This window comes from Callithrix jacchus, chromosome 3 (genome assembly GCF_049354715.1).
Source record: "Callithrix jacchus isolate 240 chromosome 3, calJac240_pri, whole genome shotgun sequence".
Taxonomy (NCBI): domain Eukaryota; kingdom Metazoa; phylum Chordata; class Mammalia; order Primates; family Cebidae; genus Callithrix; species Callithrix jacchus.
The window spans coordinates 190,697,496-190,719,316 of NC_133504.1; the positions used below are offsets into that span (position 1 = coordinate 190,697,496).

Below are 21,821 nucleotides of genomic sequence, written 5' to 3' on the forward strand. Positions count from 1 at the left end.
AGTGTTCTCAACAGAAATAAATATGAGCGACAATGCACATCTTAATTAGCTTGATTTAGCCACTCTACAATGTATTTGTATTTCAAAACATCATGTTAGACCAGACACTGTGGCTCACACCTGTAATCCCAGCACTTTGGGAGGCCGAGACAGGTGGATCACTTGAGGTGAGGAGTTCAAAACCATCCTGGTCAACATGGTGAAATCCCGTCTCTACCAAAAATACAAAAATTAGCTGGACGTGGTGGCGAATGGCTGTAGTCCCAGCTACTCAGGAGGCTGAGGCAGGAGAATGGCTTGAACCTGGGAGGCAGAGGTTGCAGTGAGCTGAGATCGCACCACTGGACTCCAGCCTGGGCAACAGAGTGAGAGTCTATCTTAAAAAAACAAAGGCCGGGTGTGGTGGCTCACACCTGTAATCCAAGCACTTTGGAGGCCAAGGCGGGTGGATCACCTGAGGTCAGGAGTTCAAGACCAGCCTGACCAACATGGTGAAAGCCTGTCTTTATATATATATATATATAAAAGCATGAAAAATAACAACAGCAAAACATGTTATATATCATAAATATATTCAGTTACATTTGTCAAGTTAAATAAAGAACCCAAAAAAAGGAAATGAAGTTGTCAAAAATGCAATAGAAAATGGACAAAAGACATGAACAGACAGTTCACAGAAATAGACACAGAAATGGCACTTTTGCTCAAATTCACAGATAAATAAATGAGACACAGATCGGAACTATACCAAGATACTATCTGTCACCCAAGAAATTGGCACAAATTCACGAATTCAGTGCGGCACTCTCTGGCTGGGTGTGGGGATCAGAGCCTTCCCACACTTTGTGGGCGTGAAGATGGTAAAGGTACCAGGGAGATGACTGGCCATCTGCAGTGAAACCACACGCCCCAAACGGCAGCCACTCCTACCTATCCAGTTACTCTTTGGTGTGACATCTGAAAATGGAAGGCACCTGGAAAATCCACCTCTGCAAAGGGGAAAACCTCGCACATCATTCTTTGCAGATAAAGCGAGGAGTGACCTTTTATGTAACAAAAAAGGGAAGGAAAGTTTTATTTGTGTTATTTGCTTAGAAAGAAAGACAAGAAAGGTCATCCAGAAATTAATGAAAAGAAGGACCTATAATTTCCACCCTGAGAAGGGAAGGTGGAAACGGGTTACAGACCTACAAGGGCTGAGACTTCTCTGAGTCTGCCTTTGCATATTGTTTGGACTTCGTTTGTTTTTCTTTTTGAGACAGTTTTGCTCTGTCGCCCAGGATGGAGTGCAGTGGCGTGATCATGGCTCACTGCAGCCTCGAGCTTCTGGGCTCGAGCAGTCCTCCCACCTCTGCCTCCTGAGTAGCTGGGACTACAGGCACATGCCACCACGCCCAGCTAAGTTTTGTATTTTTCATAGAGACAGGATTTTGCTATGTTGCCCAGGCTGATCTTGAACTCCTAGGCTAAAGTGATCTTCTGGCCTTGACCCCCTAAAGTGCTGGGATTACAAGTGTCAGCCACAGTGCCTGTCCTGGCGTCCCTATTTTTATAAAAACGAAGGAAAAGGCAAACCTTAAAATTGGATAGAGACACAGATGAAACCATCAAAAGAAGCGATCAGAGTGACCTCTGAGCAAGCCCCTGCCCGCAGCAGGATACGTCCCAGGAGAGAGAGTACAGGCCGGCCTCCTGGGGCTGAGGCTCCCCGATGGTTTGGGCCACTGGGAGGCCCACTGGAAGGAGCAGGCATTCTTGGGGAGCACAGGCTGAGAGTGCCCACCTAGGCAGTGTGTCCTTTGAGGAGGAGGAGGAGCTGGGACCGATACATCAGTAGCTCCCACAGGGGCGCTGTGGACACTCGGCTCCTCTGCCGGCCCCACCCTGCAGCTGCCGGTGGGCACACATTAGCTGGCTGCCCCATGGCCAGCAGCCCTGCATGGCACCCACCTGCTCCTTCTGCTGCTCCGCCCTCTGCTTGTTCTCCTGCATGAGGTTCTGCCGGGCCAGGACGGCCTCCTCGTGGCTGAGCTTCCCCTGCAGCCGCCGGCACTCGCCCACGGCCAGCTGCTCCTCCCGGTCCTTTGCCTGCATCTTCTTCTGCCACTCGAGGAACTCAGAGAAGTCCCCAGCCCCGTCCACAAGCTTATCAACCCTGGGCAAAGAGGGACAGAAGCACAGCTTGGGGCTCCTCCCATGATGGAGGCTACTGGGTGGCCACAGGTTCCCTGGGGGACAGTGGCCGTGCAGGTGTGGGCTTATACTCCTGACACCCAGTTGTGTGGCCTGCCCTTACTCCTACCCCCAACCTGCCATCCACCCATCCCCTGGTTCCCCCTTCCTGCGCGTCCACCCATCAGCCCCATCTACACACCCCTCCCTTCATCCACTTGTCTGCCCTCACTCTGTCCAACTGTCTGTCCATCCACCAACCCCGTGTCCGTCATCTGTCCATCCATCAACCTTCTGTCCTCCTCTGGCCTGGCCACCCTCCCTCTGTGTCCCCTCTGTGTGTCTACTCCTCCATCTGGTCAGCCGCCCATGCTCCCCCCACAGCGTGAGTTGCAGACAAGGAAAGATGCGACCACACTGTGTGGGGTAAGCACAGGTAGTCTAGGAGATGGGGCCTTCGGGAAGGGGTCCAGGGAAGAGGTAACCCCAAGGGAGGTTTGGGGTGGTCGGCCTTTGCTAAGTCCCTCCACCCCCATTAACGCCCCTCACTGAGCCCAGATGATCTTTGTAAGGTGCACCTGTGGCCCTGGCATCATCCTGCTTGCCGCCCCTGCTGTGCAGGACCATAGCCTGTTGTGACCCCGAGCCCCCCTGCCCCTCTTCTGGGCCTTTGCTCCCAAGGATGATGCTGTGGAACGCAGGTGGGGGCTGCCACCCTTTACCTCTGCAGCTCTTGCTCCACCTGGCGCTGGTACAAGGCCCCTTCTCGCAGGATAGCTGTGGTGTTCAGCTTGACCAGGACGTTGTCAGGCTGCGGGAGTGGGGACTGGCTGTGGTGGAGGATTGAGCGGACCCTTGGGAGCAGCCAGGGCTCCTCCTGCCCTTGTGCCCTTCACACCTGCCCCTGGCAGGGTGCTTTCCTCTCCCCCAGGGTGTGACCATCCTTAGGCTCTGGGTCCCCAGCTCAGGCCATCTGAGCCTCTAGGGGCAGATAAGGTGTGCAGGGGTGGGTGCCCAGGGAGAGGGGCTTGACCATCCAGGAGCCCTCCTCACCCTATAGAAGGTCAGCTTTGGAGTCTTTCGGATTCGGGGTGGGAACGGAAGCCGAAGCTGCTGCTTGGAGCCCTGCAGGAGTCAGGGCAGAGCTGGCCGCCTGGCACCTGTGCCTGCTGGATACCCCCAAACACACTCCAGGTAGATGCCAGCCCAGCCCCACGGGGAGGCCTGGCTCCCTCCCCTTCCTCCTCACTCCAGCTGCCTATCCCTGTGACCACCTAGCTCAGCATCTGTCTTCCAATGCCCTGCAAGCTTTGCTGGGGTTCCCCCCAGGAAAGGGTGGCCATCTCTCTGAGCCACTTCCTCCCAGCACCAGGGAGGATGCTGGGCCTGGGAACAGTGGCTCCCAGTCAGAGCAGCCTGGCCTCAGGCTCAGTGACCCTCTCGTCAGCCACCCCAGAGCTGGGGTCTGGCTGGCCCCCAGGGCCTCTCTCTGAGCCTGTCTGCTCCCAGCCCAGCCTCCAGCTGCTTTGCCAGCACACCCCAGGGTGGGCACCGCAAGCTGCAGTGAGGGTTGTGGATGCAAAGGGCACCCCTCTGAGCGCTCAGCCATTGAGGCCCCACCACACGCACATGTGGGCTGTGCACCCTGGGCATGCCCTGGAAGTGGGACCACTGCCACCCAGCGAGGCCGTGCTCCTGTCCTCGTTGCTTTTCTTTTTCTTTGTTGGCAAACATACCTGGGTTGGTTTTTTCCTTAGAGAGGCATGCAATGCTCGTCACGGAACGTCTGGAGACAGCCAGGGCCAGCGCCTGCAGGTGCTTTCCCATTAGCTTCCTCCCAGGGGACTTGGGTGCGCATCTACACCCGCCCGCATAGGAGCCACCCCGAAGTGGGCTCGAGGCCCACTTTCCCAGTGTTACTGGGAATCCATCCTGCCCTGGCCTTCAGCGGTAGAAGGCTACGTAAGTGGCCACTGCGATGGCGTTGGGAGGAACTCTCTGATGACTTGAGGATATGCCACCTGGATGGCGCATCATGAGAGAGCTGGGCGGTACCTGCACGGGCTCCCTGCAGGACCTGGGCATGGCGCAGCGCAGTTCCTCAACGTTCGCCCTCAGCAGCAGCTCCTGCCATAGCAACACAGCAGCTCCAGTCCCACCAGCCACTGTCCAGTGCCCTCCAGGCCATGGGAGGATGAGCTCCCAGCCAGCTTCTGCCTCCTCCTGCCTCCTGCTGCCTCCTCCTCCCTCGCCCCTGCCCCACCTTCCCTTCACACATCCCCTACATGGGGTTTCTAGGAAGGCGGGGTCGCACACAGCTCACCTCGGCCTTCCGGCGGTTGTACCTCTTGACTGTCTCCAGCTGCTGCTGCTCCTTGGGTGTCCGGTAGGTGCTCTGGGGAACCTGTTGAAGTGGTGGGAGAAGAGCCTGCGGTCAGCAGCGGCGATTGGGAGGGGCCGAGAAACACCAGGGCCGACAGCTGGGTGGATGTGGGTGAAGGGGAGGGTGGTGGCAGCCTGCACTGGCGGAGAAACAGGGCTGGAGCTAATACCACTGGGTGCTGGTGGGTCAGCGCTGGGCATGAAGGGAAGGAGGTCAGAAGGGTCATTGGCCTGGGGTCTGGAGCTTGGCCTGGGATGGAGTGGGTGGGGTAACCTGAGCTGGCAGTACTGAGGGTGCACCGTCGGCCAGCATGGGATGGCCAGGGTGAGCAGGGGCAAGAGGGAGAGGCAGCCAGCTCCCTTGGCACTGGGGGACAGGCAGAAGAGGGCTGCCTGGGCAGGAGAGGCTGGGAGACTATCACAGACCCCTGCAAAGTGAGCTGTTGGGAGGGGGCGCTGCAGAGGCCAGGCTGGCTGGACCCCATCCCTGAGTCCAGTCACAGGAGGCTTCCATAACGTGGCCGGAGCTGTGTCCGTGGTGGTGGTGGGGGGGCGGCGCCAGCCTACATATCCCGAGCTCCAGACGGCTGCATCTACCCAACTCGGTGCCTCCTCCCCTGCACATCTCACAGTCATGAAATCACCTAGTCCAAACCCTCATCTTCCTCAAACCAGCTCTTCCTCAGCCTCGCTGAGCACAGCTACCATCCAGTCCTCACCCATGCCTCAGAGTCCTCCTCACCTCTGTCTCTCACACCCACATCCACCTCCCGTCCCGCGCTCCTGCTTCAGGACGTCTCCGCAGACTGCCTCTCCCGCCCGCCTTGGCCACGGCAGGTGGAGGGACCCCGTGTTGGCGGCAGCCTGCCTCAGTGTGTTCTCCGGTGTCTGTGTGAACAGACCGGTACCCCACCTTCCCCCTTGCCTGCCTCACTCCACTGCAGCCCCTCCTGGCTGTCCTCAAACACTTGAGAGAGGGTCTTTGCATGTGCCTTGCATCCTACCTGGAATGCTCTTCCCTGAGACAACCCAAGGCTTACGTGCTCACTTCTGGTTTTTCAGTCCATGGCATTTCTCAGGAGGCCCTTTCTGGCCTCACAATCCAGAATCACAACCACTCTAACACTTCTTATCTCCTTTGTCTGCATTTTAAATCACCAACTAATGCAACATATGTTTTACTTCTCCTGATTTTGTCTGCGTCCCCCACTGAAGTGCATGCTTCGTGAGGTCACAGTGCCGGGTATACACTAGGCACGCTGTAACTATCTGTTGAATGAATGAATGAGTGAATTACAGTGGGCCCTCAACCCTGAAGGGGAAGGATGTCTTAGGCATGTGGCAGGGCAAGGAAGGTAGAGGATAGTTTCAGCACAGCCACCTTGTGGATACAGAATAGGTACATGTCCACCAACATCTCACAGATTGTACTGAGAGGGACAGAGCTATAGAGCATGGGAGGGTACGGTGAGGGCCCAGGCAGGGGCTGTGCCAGGGAGGGAGGGAGGGAGAGAGAGACAGACAGAAAAGCTGGCAGGATGACTTGAGACAAACACACTGAGTCCTGAGGAGATGGAGTCAGAAACACTGAAGGTTATAGAGATGGGGCAGCTGTGGGGTTGCTCAACAACAAGGTCTCTGATCATTCATCCATCATCCACATCCATCCATGTTATCATCTATCCATCCACCCATTCACCCACCCATCCATCCATCCGTCCATCTGTCCATCCATCCATCTATCCATCCCTCTGATCATCCATCTATAAATCCATCCATCACCCACCCATTCATTTACTTACCCACTCATTCGTCTACTCACCCATGTGATCATCCATCTATCCATCCATAAACTCATCTAATCATCTGTCCATCCATCCACCTACCCACCCATCCATTCATTCACCTACCCACTCATCTATTCATCCATCTAATCACCCATTTATCCATTTGATCATCTATCCATCCATCTGATCATCCATCCATCCACTCACCCACCCATCCAACCATTTGATCATTCATCCAATCATCCATCCACCTATCTATTCATCCCTCCATCTATCCATCCCTTTGATCATCCATCTATCTATCCATCCATCCATCCATCCACCCACCCACCCATTCATTTACTCACCCACTCATTCAGCTACCCATGTTATCATCCATCTATCCATCCATAAACTCATCTAATCATCTGTCCATCCACCCACCCACCCACCTATCCATTCATTCACCTACCCACTCATCTACTCATCCATCTAATCAACCATTTATCCATTTGATCTCTATCCATCCATCTGATCATCCATCCACTCACCCACCCATCCAAGCATTTGATCATCCATCCAGTCATCCATCCAATCACCCAGTCATCCATTCATCCATCATCCATCCATCCATCCATCCACCCACCCATCCACCCATTCACTTATTCTTCCATGCATACATGCATCCATCCATTCCTTTATCCTTCCATGCATCCATCCACCCATCCATTCATCCACCCATCCTCTTATCCATCCATCCACCCACTCATTGATTCATTCGCTCACCCATCTACCTACTCGCCAATCTGTTCATCAGTCTAGTCATCTGATCATCTATCCATCCATCCATTCACCCATCTGTCATCCATACATCCATCTGATCTCCATCCATCCACTCATCCATCCTTTCATCTGACTATCCATCTATCAACTTATCCTTCTATCCAACCAACCATCCATCCATCCACCAATCCACCCATCCATCCATTCACCCACCCATCTATCTACTCATTCATCTGGTCGTCCATCTACCTGATCATCTCTTCATCCATCTGACATCCATCCACCTACCTACCCACGTAACCATCTATCCATTTGATTATCCATCCACCCATCCATTCATCCAATCATCCATCTATCCATTCACCCATCCAATTATCCATCCATCCATCTAATCCATTCATTTACCCGCCCATCCAGCTACTATCCATCTGATCATCCATCCATCCAACAGGTATTTACTGAGGATCTTCTTTGAGCCATAACTAGGCTGCTAGGCATTGAGAATGTGGGACAATTAATGGCCAGGTGCTGTGGCTCATGCCTGTAATCCCAGCACTTTGGGAGGCCAAAGCTAGCAGATCACCTGAGGTCTGGAGTTTGAGACCAGCCTGGCCAACTGGTCTCAACAGAGATGACAAAACCCCATCTCTACTAAAAATACAAAAATTAGCCAGGCATGGTGGCCAGCACCTGTAATCCCAGCTACTTGGGAGGCTGAGGCAGGAGAATCACTTGAACCCGGGAAGCGGAGGTTGCAGTGAGCCAAGATCGCACCACAGCACTCCAGCCTGGGTAACAGAGCAAGACTCTGTTTCAAAATAATAACAATAAAAATAAAATAAATAAAATGTAAAAAAAAGAGAATATGGGACAAATAAGATGGACGACAGCTAGTGGAGGAGGCAGACAGGCCCACAAATTACTAAACAGTTCTGTGGAGAAAAGAAGCCAGGATCAGTGAGAAGGAAACTAAGCGAAAGATCCGATATATTTGAGGGCTTCATGAAAAGCCTCTCTGGGAAGAGGGATTTTACTGAGACTGGAAGGATGGTGGGAGTGGGGCAGGACTCTGGGGCCTGCCAGCACCGTCCCCTCCCTTCACATGCAGTCCTGGGTCCTGCTGGGGAAACACATTGGTTCTGGGAAGCTCAGTCCATTGCTGGTGCTTGGGGTAGAGCCCATGACCAGTCAGGACATCGTATTCCTGATCTCAGGCATGAGACCTAGGCTGGTCCAGTCAGACTTTTCCAAAGAATTATTGGCCCTGGGTGTCCTCTCATGCCCTGGATGGTGTAGGTGGTGGCAAATGAGGATATTTTGCTGCCACCAGCGAAGTTAGCCCACAAATGAAATAGAAGACTAGGGCAGAGAGAATCACAGGGAAGCAGAGCTGGAAGCCTGGTCATGTTGTGCCTGAAGCCTGTCCTACGTCGCTCGTGAGAGTCAGCCAATGCTCTGTTGTCTAAGCCAACTTGAGCTTCGTTTTTCTCATGTTATTGCAACACAAAGCATCCTGAGTGACGAGCGGGCAGTGCTGAGAGACAGAAAGAGAGAGGAAGAGGCTCTAGGCCTTCCCAAAGAGTGTGCTGTCATCTAAATGTCATTCAATGGGGAGGGGGTGTTGCATTATGCCAGGGTTAAAAGTGGGCTCCAAGCTCCAACTCTAGGCAGGTCTGAGCCCCATGGCCTGACAGCTCCACTCAACACCTGCTTATAGAACCACAGTGCGTGGAGTGTGGGAACCCGCTGGGTAGGCTCTGGGTCAGCTGGGCTTCTTCTCTCTTTGTGGGGAGTGGGGGTGGGGTGAGGTGGGGTCATTTAACGTTCTTGGTCTGGTCCAGTGCACCCTCAGTCCTGGGGGGAGCCCAGTCCCCCACAGGCCTACACAGTCCACCCTGTCAGCCTGGCCACCCTGATGCCCACAAGCTGGTACCCGCTGAGAGTGCCCACACTCACTGGTCTCGGCTTGGCCACAACCGGGACTGGCTCGGGTGCTGGAATGGTGCGAGGCTTGGGGGCAGTCAGGTTGAATTCCTTGGGCTCTGTGACCTTGGCCTTTGTCTTCTTTAAAGGAGAGGATTGACTGGCAGACACACCCTCCAGGTGATTGATGAGCTCCTGAACCTCTGGTTGCCATCTTGAAGGCAAAAGTGGAAAAGCCTCTTATGTTACTTCCTAAGCTGGTCGACGAGGCGATGGCCGTTGGGATCCGAAGGCTCTCCCCGAGCGACAGGGTCTGCCTGGATGTGGAGGTGACAGTAGGGTGGGCGGCCTCTCTGCACAAAGTGCCTTCTACTTGTGGGCACACACACTGTCAACCACACCCCTGAAGCATATACAGACCCGGTCCCCTGACACAGATACAGGAAAACAGGCCCAGAGGCATGGGCTGCGGTGGTGAGTGGGGAGCTGGGAGGACAGGGGCAGCCCTGCTGCAGGATCCAGGGCCTTTGAGGACAAGCAGCAGCCAGGACAGGAAGCTAATCTGGGCCGGAGCAGACGGCAGCCGGCAGTGGAGAAAGGAGCTTGACTGGAAAGGAACATTCTGGAGCAACACCGTTGGTGACTCCTGGAAATGGAGCTATGGAGTTGGGTGGGGCAGGAGCCCAGTTGTTCTTGGTACAGCCTCTGGGTGGGGGTGTGCTGGAGCAGGGATTTGGGAAGGGTCTTGCCAGGCTGCCCAAGGTCTGGGGCTCTGCCTTCCATGCCCCACACCCTGCGTGGGCACAGCCCACCATCACCAGTGTCCTCTTATGTGGGCTCCCTGGGGGCAGAGAGCATGGCTTGAAATAGCTCCTGCCTCACCTTAAGAGCCATGGTCCAGAGCCCACAGCAAGTGGGGTCTCAGGGGTCTCTCCAGGGCCAGGCCCCGGTGCTTCCAACTCGAGGCAGGTGGGGGAGAGGGGCAGGAGGTTTGCAATGGGGCTGGTCCTAGAGTGGGCAGAGGAAGCCCGAATGGGGGTGGAGGTGCAGGAAGAGGGGTTCACCGGAATCGGGCTGAGCACCTTCCCTGCCTGAGAGGCTCTCTGAGTTGGAAAGTGTGCAGCCAGCAGGCCCAGGTCACAGGGGCACCTGAGTGGGCAGAGAGTCCAGCCTGGGACACAAGGCAGGAGCAGGGCCGTTCCCACTCCTTCCTTTGGAGGTGTATCCTGACGGCCAGGGGTGGGCTGGCTAGGACTGGGGCCTTCCCTTGGTAAAGGAACATCTCCCGGTTCTCCTCTCCCCACAGGAAGGGCTTCCACCTCCCCTGGGCCTCCAGATCTCCCACATGCAGCGGGCAGCTAACTGGTCTGCTTGTCTAAAACCGTCTATCTGTCCTTAGGAAGACAAAGTGTCTCCCCCCAGTCCTATCAGAAGGGAAGAAACAAGGGGGCCCCTCAGCCGCACCTGGGCCCCCGCAGGCCTCTCCATGGAGCACAAGGCAGGGCCCTGGCGACTGTGCTGATCCATCTGCCTGGGGGTTCTGGTCTGTCCCAGAGTGTGCCCAGGCCTGCTGGGGAGGCAGGAGAAGGCAGCTACAGCAGCTTGAGGGCGGCAGGCCTGGGCACGGCCCTGGGCACCCTGAGATCCAGACCCAGGAAGCCACCAGGAACTGAGCCGCAGCTTCCTCAGCTCCCTCCACCCCCACCCCTACTCTGCACTCTCGGGATCCCCAGAGAGGCCCAGGACCCTGCCGGGTCCCCACAGGGTGAGAGCCACCGACACCACCCCGGTCAGTGGGTAGGTTCCAGGCAGAAGGGTCCGCCGCCACGTGTCAGCTGCCTGGCATGGAGGGAGCCCAGGCTGAAGCTTGGACAACTGGACCATTTCCATTCTTATCCCCCACCCTGAAGGCTGTCGAAGCAGCCCGGGGCTTGGGGCTTCTCCAAAGCTCTCGTCCCAACACAGAGTGATTACTGACCCTTACAGAGCTTCTGTGAGCAGGAAGGGGAATGTGGAGTGGGGTGCAGAGATGTCATTCAGGGGTCCCAGAGCCCCCCACCCAGCCCACCTCATCAGGGGGTCAATCCAGTTCTCCTTCACGTGGGCCGGCTCGTAGATGAGGCTCCACTCGTCCTTGATCCACGAGCACAGGTTCAGGGGGTTGAAGAAGAACCTGAGGAACTGGGGTGGAGGGGCTGTCAGGGGGCCGGAGCTGCGGGCCCACCCCTCGCCAGGCAAAGCCCCCAGCACCCGCAGTGAACTCCCTGTCCCAAGGTCACAGCACAGGGTGTGCTTCTGGGACTGTCCCCACAGAGCTCTCCTGGCGCTCTGATGCGAGGTGCTGGTGCTAGAGGCCTGGACCTTGGCTCCCCTTCCACCTGGGAGGGGCACAGCCCCTGGGGTCCCTGGGTGGGCTGCCGTGGTGGGGAGGGGGCGTGCCCGAGAAGCTGGCAGCACATCCTCACTTGGAGGGCCTTGTCCAGTCAACTTCTGGAAAGCTAGTGGAGGGGGAGCCGAGGGTCCAGGGCTCCAGGGCGACAGCCTGAGTGGTGGCGTCGGGGGCAGGGAGCTGACGTGGGAAGTGGCCTCAGAGGCCTGGGCTGAGCGGGGTTAGTGGTGGGTAGGGGGCAGTTTCTGTGTGCCGGCCAGGCAGGGACTGCAGTCACTGCTGTGCCTCCCCAGGGTGGCCACACTCCCCAGCAGCCTCCCCTCGGGCCTCCACACCCTTCTCCATGCAGAGGAAACCAGGGCTCCTTCTAGAGTCTTCTGCAGCTTCTTCCACCCCCTTCCCCACCCTTTCCCATTTCAGCTCTGTGCTGCTACTGCCTCCTGTCTCAAGGGGGCCATTTTCCCCACCCCAAGGCTGGGCACTGAGGCCTCAACTCGCCTTCCTCCCGGCCACCCCCATTTGGGTCCCCCAGGGCAGACTCAGCACTGGTCCCTGTGCCCACCCAATCCCTCCGTCTCCAAAGCCCGTCCTCACACTCAGTGTCTCAGCTGGGCTGCTCACCACCGCAGCCCTGTGGTGAGGCCCCATCCTCAGTGGGGTGTGGTGGGGCAGCCCTTCCGGGGAATCTGCTGGAGTTGGGGTGGGGCTTTGTGGTTGGTCTGAATCCCCCTCTGCCAGCTGGCAGGTTCCCTGGAGCCAGCAGGGCCATCGGCCCCTCCTCTCCCTGTGTCTCAGGGTCACTCCCTGCAGAGTGAGGAGGACCACCTCCTGGGGAGCCACACCGTGTCACTGCCCACCACGCCTGACCATGGTGGTAACAGCACCTGAAGTGTGGCAGGGGCTTTCCTGTCCCCAGTAGCTTGTTCCCCTTTGAGGCCCAGGCTGGCCTCTTCCTGAGCTCTGAGGCAGGAAGGACCCCAATGGGATGGCATCTCGAAGAGGGGCATGGAGGGTGGGATGCAGGAGGGAAGCCCCTGTAATGGGCCCCACCCACCCCTGCAGCCTCTTGGGGCAGTTCCCTGGGGGAGTTATGTGGGGTCTTCCCACGGACCTGCCTGAGAGGCTCTCTGAGTTGGCAAGTGTGCAGGTACCAGTGTAGGGGCACCACCCTGGCCCCAGGGATGCTGTGCAGCCAGTGCCCCAATTCCTAGGGAGTCCCTGCAGCAGCCCGAGTGCTCTCTCCTGGGCTCGTGCTTTGGGGCTCTGTGGGCCGAGGTTGGTCCAGGGCCAGCTCCGGCACTGTGGGACCCAGGGCAAGACAAAACTGGATCTTTGTTCAACTATTATTATTGTTATTATTTAGAGTTGGGGTTTTGCTCTGTCGTCTGGGCTAGAGTGCAGTGGCACAATCGCGGCTCACTGCAGCCTCAAAACTCCTGGGCTCAAGCGGGCCTCCTGCCTCAACCTCTCGAGTGGCTGGAATTACAGGTAAGCATTACCATGCCAGGCTAATGAAAACAATTTTTTGTAGAGATGGGGTTTTGCTATGTTGCCCAGGCTGCTCTCAACCTCCTAGGCCCACGAAGTCCTCCAGCTCTGGAGGCATGAGCCACCTTGCCTGGCCTGTTGGGCAGTTGTTAAGAATGTCAGGATAAGCTGGGCCCCACGGCTCATGCCTAAAATCCCAGCACTTTGAGAGGCCGAGGCGGGTGGATCACTTGAAGTCTGGAGCTCAAGACCAGCCTGGCCAACATGGTGAAACCCCATTTACTAAAATACAAAAATTAGCCAGGGTGACGGCATGTGCCTGTAGTCCCAGCTACGCGGGAGATTAAGGCAGGAGAATCACCTGAGCCGAGATCGTGCCACTGCACTCCAGCCTGGGCAACAGAGCGAGACCCCTGTCTGGACAAAAAAAAAAAAAAAAGGACCGTTAAGCTAGTAACAGAAGAGCAGAAACCAGTGCCCTCTGGCATCCAGGGATTGGTTTCTGGTTTCTGGGGAAGTTGGCCTGGCCCAGTCTCTAGGTATCTCCCAGTAAATGCCATCAGTTTTGCTTCTTTTTCATTGAAATGAAGGCCTTGCTTAGGATAACGGTATAAATGTGTATGTGTCACGAGTCACTTATGTTTCCACGCAGATGAGAAACGTTCACTGATATGTACCGCGCCGGCCCAGGCTGCGCTCTCCCTCCTTCCACCTGTTCGGTGGCCCAGGTGCTGTGTGAGCCGCCAGTCCCAGGTCCTGGTGGCTGGTGGGCAGAGCCCACCGGGTCTCCCACTTCTCCAGGCTAGGAGCACCCCCTGAAGAGTTAGCTGCTTCCTTTTAGAGAGGCCTCGAAGGCCTGGGCCCTAGGGCTTTCCCACTCTCTTTTCCAGGGAGTGTCTCTCCTGGGCTGGAAACGGTCCCCTCCACGCAGATGAAGGACCAGCAAGCCAGTGGCTAAAAGCTCAGTCGGAGAATGGGCTACGCTACTGTCTCGCTGTGTGACTTACCCTCTCTGTGCCCCAGTTTCCTCAGCCCTGGGATGAATATCATTAGGAGCAACCTTGCTGGGTCATTGTAAGAATGAAGCAAGAACAGGCACCGTGAGTGTCCAGGGAAGCCTGGCACTCCATGGGAATGGGCAGTAGCTGGCAGCGAGCAGCAGGCCCAGGCCCAGACGTTTCAGTCCAGAGGCCTGGGTGTGCCAGCTTCCCACACAAGTGGCCCCAGGCAGACAGGGGCTTGGGTTCCTGCAGGCTCCCCCTCAGGGTGCCAATCCTCAGAACTGTCCCGAACCAATTCCCTCAGGCCCCTGAAGCTGCACAGGGAGGAGAGGCTGTTCCGGACCTGGGATTTGGTTATGAGTCAGAAGAGGCCCCCCAGGAATGGAATCCGATTCCCCCAGGACAAAAGCAGTACTTTCACCAACACTAGTCGATGTGCGTTGGCTTTTTATATTATATTATTATTGTTTGTGTTTTAGAGACAGGGTCTCGCTCTGTCACCCAGGCCCAAGTGCAGTGGTTCGATCATAGCTCACTGCAGCCTCAAACTCCTGGACTCAAGTGATCCTCCCGCTTTAGCCTCTGGAGCAAGTGGGACTACAGACGGGCGCCATCATGCCCGGCTTGCTCCTTCTTTGAAATGCAGAAGAAAACCACCAGAGTTCTTTCAGTAAAACCAACCAGAAAGGCGAAAGGTGGACAAGGATCAGATGCACCTCACTCGTGGGCCTGGTGGCCTTGTGGGCAGGTGGGGGGCTCACCTTGCACATCTTGTCCACGGGCTGGGACTTGATGATGTCACAGAATAGCTGGAAGCCGAGTTCCTCCAGCAGGAATGTGGCTAGGTAGCAGATCACTAGAAAACAGGACGCCTGTCAGAGACTAAGGGACATCACAGGGGTGCCAGGGGTGTGGCAGGACCGGAGCCCAGGGCCTCCACCTCATGGGGGCACACAGCCACAGGAAAACCCCCACCCCTCAGTGCCCTCCTAAAAGTGACAAGCAACACAAACCACATTGTCTTAGAGTGCAATGCATTTGTGGTTTCAAAGCACTTCACGCATAATCTCATCTGCTACGTTCTCAGAATTTGCAAAGGCTCCTCAGGTATGGACTTGTCAGTTCTCAGCAGCTGAACCGTCACCTCAAGCCAGCTGGAACGTGAATAACCCTGGGCCCGAGGTTCCCCGAAGGCAGGAACTGTAACAGGCCCCTAGCCTGCGGCCGAGACGCGCTGCCCTCCATAAGGCCCCAGCTGGGTGGCGAGGGGTCGGGCAGGAGCCTAGCTCAGGACTGGCACCAGCGCCTGGCTCAGTCTTCCAGCACCGTACAGTGCTTGCCCCTCCCCTCCCCGCCTAGACGGGGCAGCAAGACCCTGTAGAGGGTCCCAGGGCTGCCCCGACCTCTCCCCAGTGGCCCTGGCCACCCTGCTTGCAGTGGTCACCCCAGCCCATGAAAGCAGATGGCCATCAGAGGCTGTGGGGAGCCCTGGCAGTGACGGCTTTTGTATTTAACCCCCCACAGGACTGTTCAGACTGCCCAAAGGCCTCGGGCTCAGTGGTGGCTAGGGGTCAGCCTGCGAACGGCTCTCATGTTGTCCAGGCTGCCTTTGGGAGCCGGATGCCCTAAACTGGGGTGGCAGAGCCAGGTCCGTCTGCCTTGAGGCATTAGTTTCCCATCTTCGGGGTTCTGGTCCGCCCCATGAGGACCAAGTGAGGTGAGGGGCCAGAAGCCTCTGGGGCAAGGGCAGGAATGGGGACTGGCCCCACCTGCCCGCCACCTGCCTACCAGGCCTTTCTGCAGAGAGCCCAGTGAACCGTCTCTGTGGCCTGGCCCTGGGGACCAGCTGGGCACCTACCCTTGAAGCGGCTGTGGTCGACCCTCAGGTAGAGTCGGCCATCCTGCGCGCAGAAGGCATCCACCACGACAGTCAGCAGCTTCTGGTACTCGAGGCAGCCAGACAGAACCTCCCAAACAAAGCCCTGCTTCTGGGGGCTCAGAGCCTGGAAGAGAAGCAGCCGCTGGGGGCCCTGGCTGGGCCGGGAGGAGAGGGAGCCATTCCGCATGCTGCTCAAGCCCCATGCGGCTGGGGAGTGGGCAAAGGCAGGGGTGGGGTGGCCCCAGGGCTGGGAAGGGCCCATTAGTGGGGCCTCCAGGGCAGCTAGCAGTGTCTCCCCACTCAGGGACTGGTCCCCAGATTCTCCTGGGTTGGTGAGGTGAGGTGGGGGCAAAGACAGAAATAAATGAAGATGAGGAGACAGTGCCAGGATGTGTGGTGCTGGCTGATGAGGACAGGCCGACGCTGGGGCAGGGCAGAGGGCACCAGGGCCAGTGGCCATGAGAGTCGTTTAATGCAGACAGAGCTTCGCTTCGGTCAGATGAAAAGCTTCTGCAGACGGAGGGCGGTGATGCATGGACTCTACACTGAGAAACGGCTGCCACGGTACACTTTACGTCACGCGTATTTTACCACAATAATATTTTCAAATGAACTCATAAAAGTTTTCTTTTTATTTATTTATTTTTTAAAGACGGGGTTTCACCATGTTGGTCAGGCTGGTCTTGAACTCCTGACCTCAGGTGATCCGCCCTCCTTGGCCTCCAAAGTGCTTGGATTACAGGTGTGAGCCACTGCGCCCGGCTTTTTTTTTTTTTTTCTTTTTTAAAGGTTTTTAAACGAATGAATAAAAAAATAACCAAAATGAATGATGCATGAGCAAGGAACATCTCTGAAGAGCTTGTCAAGCATGAGCTGAGCCAGGCATGGTGGTGCACGCCTGGAGTTCCAGGCTGGGCAACGGAGCGAGATTCTGTCTCAAAAAAAAGAAGGAATGTCGGCCAGGCGCGGTGGCTCACGCCTATGATCCCAGCCCTTTGGGAGGCTGAGGCGGGTGGATCGTGAAGTCAGGATTTGAGACCAGCCTTGCCAAGATGCTGAAACTCCCTCTCTGCTGAAAATACAAAACTTAGTTGGGTGTGGTGGTGGGTACCTGTAATCCCAGCTACTCGGGAGGCTGAGGCAGAGAAACGCTTGGGCCTGGGAGGCAGAGGTTGCAGTGAGCCAAGATTGTGCCACTGCACCCCAGCCTGGGTGACGGAGTGAGACTCCGTTTCAGAAAAAAAAAAAAAAAAAAAAAAAAAACCAAAGAAAGAAGAAGGAATCTCATTGTTGTATTCTGGAATTTTAAATTAGCAGTGAAAATCTCATATATTTTTTAAAAGTTTTTTCGACAGGGTCTCACTGTGTCGTCTAGGCTGGAATATAGCAGCAGAATCACTGCTCACTGCAGCCTGGCTACCAGGGCCCAGGCTGCCTTCCCACCTCAGCCTCCTGAGTCGCTGGGACTACAGGTGCACACCACCATGACTGGCTAATTTTTGAATTTTTTGTAAAGACTGGGTCTCACTGTATTCCTCAGGCTGGCCTCTAACTCCTCAAGCAGTCCTCCTGCCTCGGTCTCCCAACGTGTTGGGATTATGGGTGTGAGCCATTGTGTCCAGCCTCATGTGTTTTCTGAACACTTGTATTTTTTGTGAATTATTGTTTAGTAATTGATTTCACTTACAATGTGTTCTGTGATACTGTAAATTATTAAATATAATCGGTAACTTTTTTAACTGGGTTAACATTTTTCTTAATCGTTTTATAAGCTCTCTATATTAAGGCTATTGACATAGCCATAAATATTACAGTTATTTGTTGCGAGGTTTTTTGGTGGGGGGCGGGGCAGAGTCTTGCTCTGTCGCCCAGGCTGGAGTGCAGGGGCACAATCTTGGCTCACTGCAACCTCTGCCTCCCGAGTTCAAGCGATTCTCCTGCCTCAGCCTCCCGAGTAGCAGGGATTATAGGCGTGCGCCACCACCCCCAGCTAATTTTTTGGTATTTTTAGTAGAGACGGGACTTCACCATATTGGCCAGGCTGGTCTCCAACTCCTGACTGGGATCAGCCTTGGCTCCCAATGTGAGCCACCGCACCCGGCCCGTTGTGAGTTCTTAATTTGCCTGTTAACTTTGTGTAAAATATTTTTGGGCATACAGAGTGTGTCGGAATTTTACTTTTATTTTAGGTCAAATCAGTCTTTTCCTTTGTGATTTCTTCAGTTGTTTTTATGCTAAGAAAACAACAGCGTAGCGAGCTAACCTGAAGAATTCTGGACAAGCCCTGTGAAACTTGAGGCCTCAGTTTCCACACATGCGAACGAGAACATTCTGGGCACTGCTCTGCAGACAGGGCCATTTCCGAACCCTTCTAGGGTCGCTCCTGCAGTGCAGGGAACTACATGCTTCAGCAGCTCTGCCTCTGCAGTTCTGGGAGAAATGGCAGGAGCCAGGGCGGAGGACGCCCGTTTCCTCACCTCCCCAGGGGTGGTAGGTGCTCGGCTGCCCAGAGCCTTCTGCTGGCCCCTGCCTCCCCCACCCGATGTGGTGGGAGTTCCTCCCTGCAGCACCCTGACCAGCTGGAAGCGGGACTGACCCAGCATGAGCTCCTCCAGCCCTCACAGTGGTTTTCAGTGCAAGATTCCCTATGTTAAATCTCTTTCTCCTGGGGGCACCGGGACTGGCTTCTGGGCTCCCGCTGGAATGCCAGCTGATGGCAACGTGCTCCCAGGGACAAGCCTTGGTTCTAGGGCTTCCTTGCAGGTGCCTCTCTATCTTCGCACATATTGGAGGGGCTCAGTTCCCCTGCGGTGGCGTTTGGTCAGTATCCAGTATCTGAGTGATCTCGGCCAGGTTCAAGGCTGACAGCATTCTGATTGCCAAATGTACACCCCCGCCGGCACCGCTCCCTGAACTCAGAAACCTCCATCCCACTGCCACTGACCTCTCTGGACACGGGGCAGACCAGCTTCCTGAGCTGGGCCCAAGATTGCCCCCACCAGCCTCCTGGCACAGCAAGCACGGTTCTCTGCTCCCAGCATGTCTCTCTCTCTCTCTCTCCCAGGCCCCGTAGGCTGGGGACCATCACTGCTCTCCCTGCTGCTCCTCTTGCTCCCCAACAGTCCCTTTTCCACCCAGCAGTCAGGGCGGGTCTTCTCAGATGGATGTTGGATCAGGGGCTTTCCTCTCCGTGGCCGGCACGCCCAGCTCCCTCCGAGTCCCCAGCCTGCCCTGGCCTCCTGTTTCCTCATGGGGAACTGGCTGTTCCGTCTGCCTGCGCCCTCCTCCAGGCACACTTGCCCCGCGGCTGTGAGGACGCACTTGTGACCAGCTCTCACTGCCTCTTTACTGTCCCTTTCCCAGCTAGACGGTCACTTGGTGCTGGCCAGAGAGGAAGGGGAACGCCCTGCCTCCACAGGAGGTTGTGAGACCCAGAGACTTCCTGTGAGTGGGACTGGGCACGGAGAGGTGTGCCCAGGGAGGGCACCCCCCTGAGCTGCCAGGAGGGGCTCCTGCTGGGAGCTGACTCTGATCTCAACAGCCAGGCTTGCACCTCAGTGTCCCTCTCAGCTTCCTGTAGTTGCCAGGCTGTACCCACACCAAGGGCGCTGGTCCCCCCAGTGTAACTGATGACATCTTGTCAAAGGATCCCAGGAGCCAGGACAGACCCTTCCGAGAGCAGTGAGTCAGCATGGCCGCTGAGGGTGATGACTTTGCGGGACGCTGCCGACAACCTCTTCTGGCCTCCCCGGCTCGGGCAACAGGGACCCGCTTCTCATCAATGACGTCTGTGTTCGGGAAGAGTGAGCATGCATTTTTAATGAGGTCAGAGCCTTGAGCCCTGTGCCGTCAGCCCCAGGCAAGGGGGTTGGGCAGGGCCACGCTGGGCTGGAGGGCCCTGGAAGCTGCAGAGCCAAGTGGGAAGCTGGTAACTGACATCCTGGTCCACGCCAGCCCAGGCCCACGGCCAGGTCCTTGCCACTAATGCTGGGCTGGCGGCTGCTGGGACAGATGGTGTCCAGTCCACTCACAGAGTGGGGCCTGGGGCTTGGGGGTGGGGCAAGGGGTGATGTGTGGCTCAGGGGCACCGAGCACTGGGCCCTGGGCCAGAGCCTTCTGACCAGGCCAGCAGAGCCGTATGGGCCAAGGCTGGGTGGGATATCTCTCCCAGAGGAGGCAGGGGAGGCCCTTGCTACAGGAGTGAGCTCCCAATGGGGAACCAGCCTCAGTCGCTGAGACCAGCGTGTAGCTGCCCAAGGGTCTGTGGGTTTGTGATAAAATCTTGGGCCTTGGCCAAGTTCGGGGCTCCTCAGTCCCCATCCAGGGACAGCAGCAGGCACTCAGCAGTTGACAGTAGTTAGAGGCTGCTGCAGGGGTCTCTCAGCACCAGAAGTGCGCCTGTCTGCGGGACCCACGGGTGGGGAAGAGCTAGACCAGGTCCAGGCGGGAGGGAGCCAGGAGGTTGATCAACAACAGGATTTGTGATTCACGCCGCCAGCACCTGCTCATCAGTAATGCGAAGCCGGAAGTCAGTTAGAAAAGGAGGCCAAGGAGAGGGAGGCTGCTGGGCCACACGGCGGCCCTTCCCCACTTCCCACCTGTCAGAAATGCTGTCCTGCTGGGCATGGTAATGTGTCCAGCTAAAACCGTATTTTGCAACTCTCCTTGATGATAAAGCCACGTGACAGTTTTAACCAGTAAAACGTAATGGCAGATTGCTAGGTGCGGCCTCCGAGAAAGCACCTCGAAAGGAAGGTAGATTCAGCTGGCACATGCCTCTACTGTTCGCCTTTTCCCTCTCCTCACGTGGGATATAGATGCAATGCTGGAGGTAGGGCAGCCATTTAGTGACTGTGAGGCAATAGTCCGTATCAAGCATGTCTGCATGGAGAGGCAGGGAATGAGTTCCTCACGGCATCATGAGCTGCTGGACCCACTCTGGACTGCCTGTCTGCAGACTGCTTCTCATATGAGCAAAGATACGTTTAATTGATCAAAGCTTTTCTGCGCTTAGTTATATGCAAACAGTTTCCTAACAGATACAGATCCAAACAGATGGCTCGAAAAACAAATACACACTGCTTCAAACCTTCGGAAAATATAACAGGAGAGATGCTGATTATAAACGCTCAAAGCCGGCCGGGTGCGGTGGCGCGTGCCTGTAATTCCAGCTACTTGGGAGGCTGAGGCAGGAGAATCACTTGAACACGGGAGGTGGAGGTTGCAGTGAGCTGCACTCCAGCCTGGGTGAGGGAGTGGCTCAAAAAATTTAAAAAAACAATACATAAAGCGACTTTCCCAACGTGTTTGACTGGCAGAGATAACGTTTGCCCGCACACGAGGTGGGTGAGGGTGAGGGCGAACAGGTGCTCTCTGTCTGCCCAGGAGAGCAGCAGCGGGGCTCCGTGGAGAGCCACCCTGAAAGCACGACGGCCAGCACTCTCACAGCAAGAGCCAGTGACTTCTTGGACTTGACTTTGGGTGCACCCAGGGTCCTGCAAAGGGACAGGTGGTCAGGGAGTGCCGCGGTGGTTTGTAGCAGATCTCGTCTCTAGATTCTTCATTTAATTACATCTAAATAGTCGTATTCATAGGTAACCAGGGGTTAGGACCTCAACATTTTTTTAAAGAGCTAGGATCTTACTGTGTTGCCCAGGCTGGAGTACAGTGGTACAATCACAGCTCATCGTAGCCTTGAAGTCCTGGGCTTAAGCAATCCTCCTTCCTCAGCCTCCCGAGTAGCTGGGACTACCAGCATGTGCCACCGTGTTTGGCTAATTTTGAAATTCTTTGTAGGGAAAATGTTTCACTATGTGGCCTAGGCTGGTCCCTAACTCCTGGCCTCAAGCGATCCTCCTACCTCAGCCTCCCAAAGTGCTAAGATTACAGGCATGAGCCACTGTGCCTGGCCCACATTTTTTTTCTGTTAGACAGAAATAGAATCTTGCTGTGTTGCCCAGGCTGGACACAAATCCCTAGGCTCCACAGGATCTTTGCGCCCCAGACGTCCTAGTAACCGGGACTGTGCACATGCCGCC

The 21,821-nt window shown here is 56.0% G+C and overlaps 1 protein-coding gene across 14 annotated transcripts in view; it reads right to left on the bottom strand.

Annotated features, from left to right (window-relative positions):
• CFAP99 (cilia and flagella associated protein 99) overlaps nucleotides 1-21,821 on the bottom strand; it is a 46,363-nt gene that overhangs the window by 11,129 nt on the left and 13,413 nt on the right. For 8 of the 14 annotated variants that reach the window (XM_078367711.1, XM_035294614.3, XM_078367710.1 and 5 more), the window contains 9 exons: nucleotides 15,763-15,907; nucleotides 14,666-14,760; nucleotides 11,095-11,207; nucleotides 9,060-9,240; nucleotides 4,496-4,576; nucleotides 4,228-4,299; nucleotides 3,226-3,297; nucleotides 2,895-2,983; nucleotides 1,951-2,155 (listed from right to left, as the gene is read on the bottom strand). In XM_078367711.1, coding sequence (XP_078223837.1) covers nucleotides 1,951-2,155; nucleotides 2,895-2,983; nucleotides 3,226-3,297; nucleotides 4,228-4,299; nucleotides 4,496-4,576; nucleotides 9,060-9,240; nucleotides 11,095-11,207; nucleotides 14,666-14,760; nucleotides 15,763-15,907 — 1,053 coding nt within the window. The remainder of the gene's footprint in view (nucleotides 1-1,950; nucleotides 2,156-2,894; nucleotides 2,984-3,225; nucleotides 3,298-4,227; nucleotides 4,300-4,495; nucleotides 4,577-9,059; nucleotides 9,241-11,094; nucleotides 11,208-14,665; nucleotides 14,761-15,762; nucleotides 15,908-21,821) is intronic. The other 6 variants (XM_078367713.1, XM_078367712.1, XM_078367709.1 and 3 more) reach the window with 1 other exon arrangement.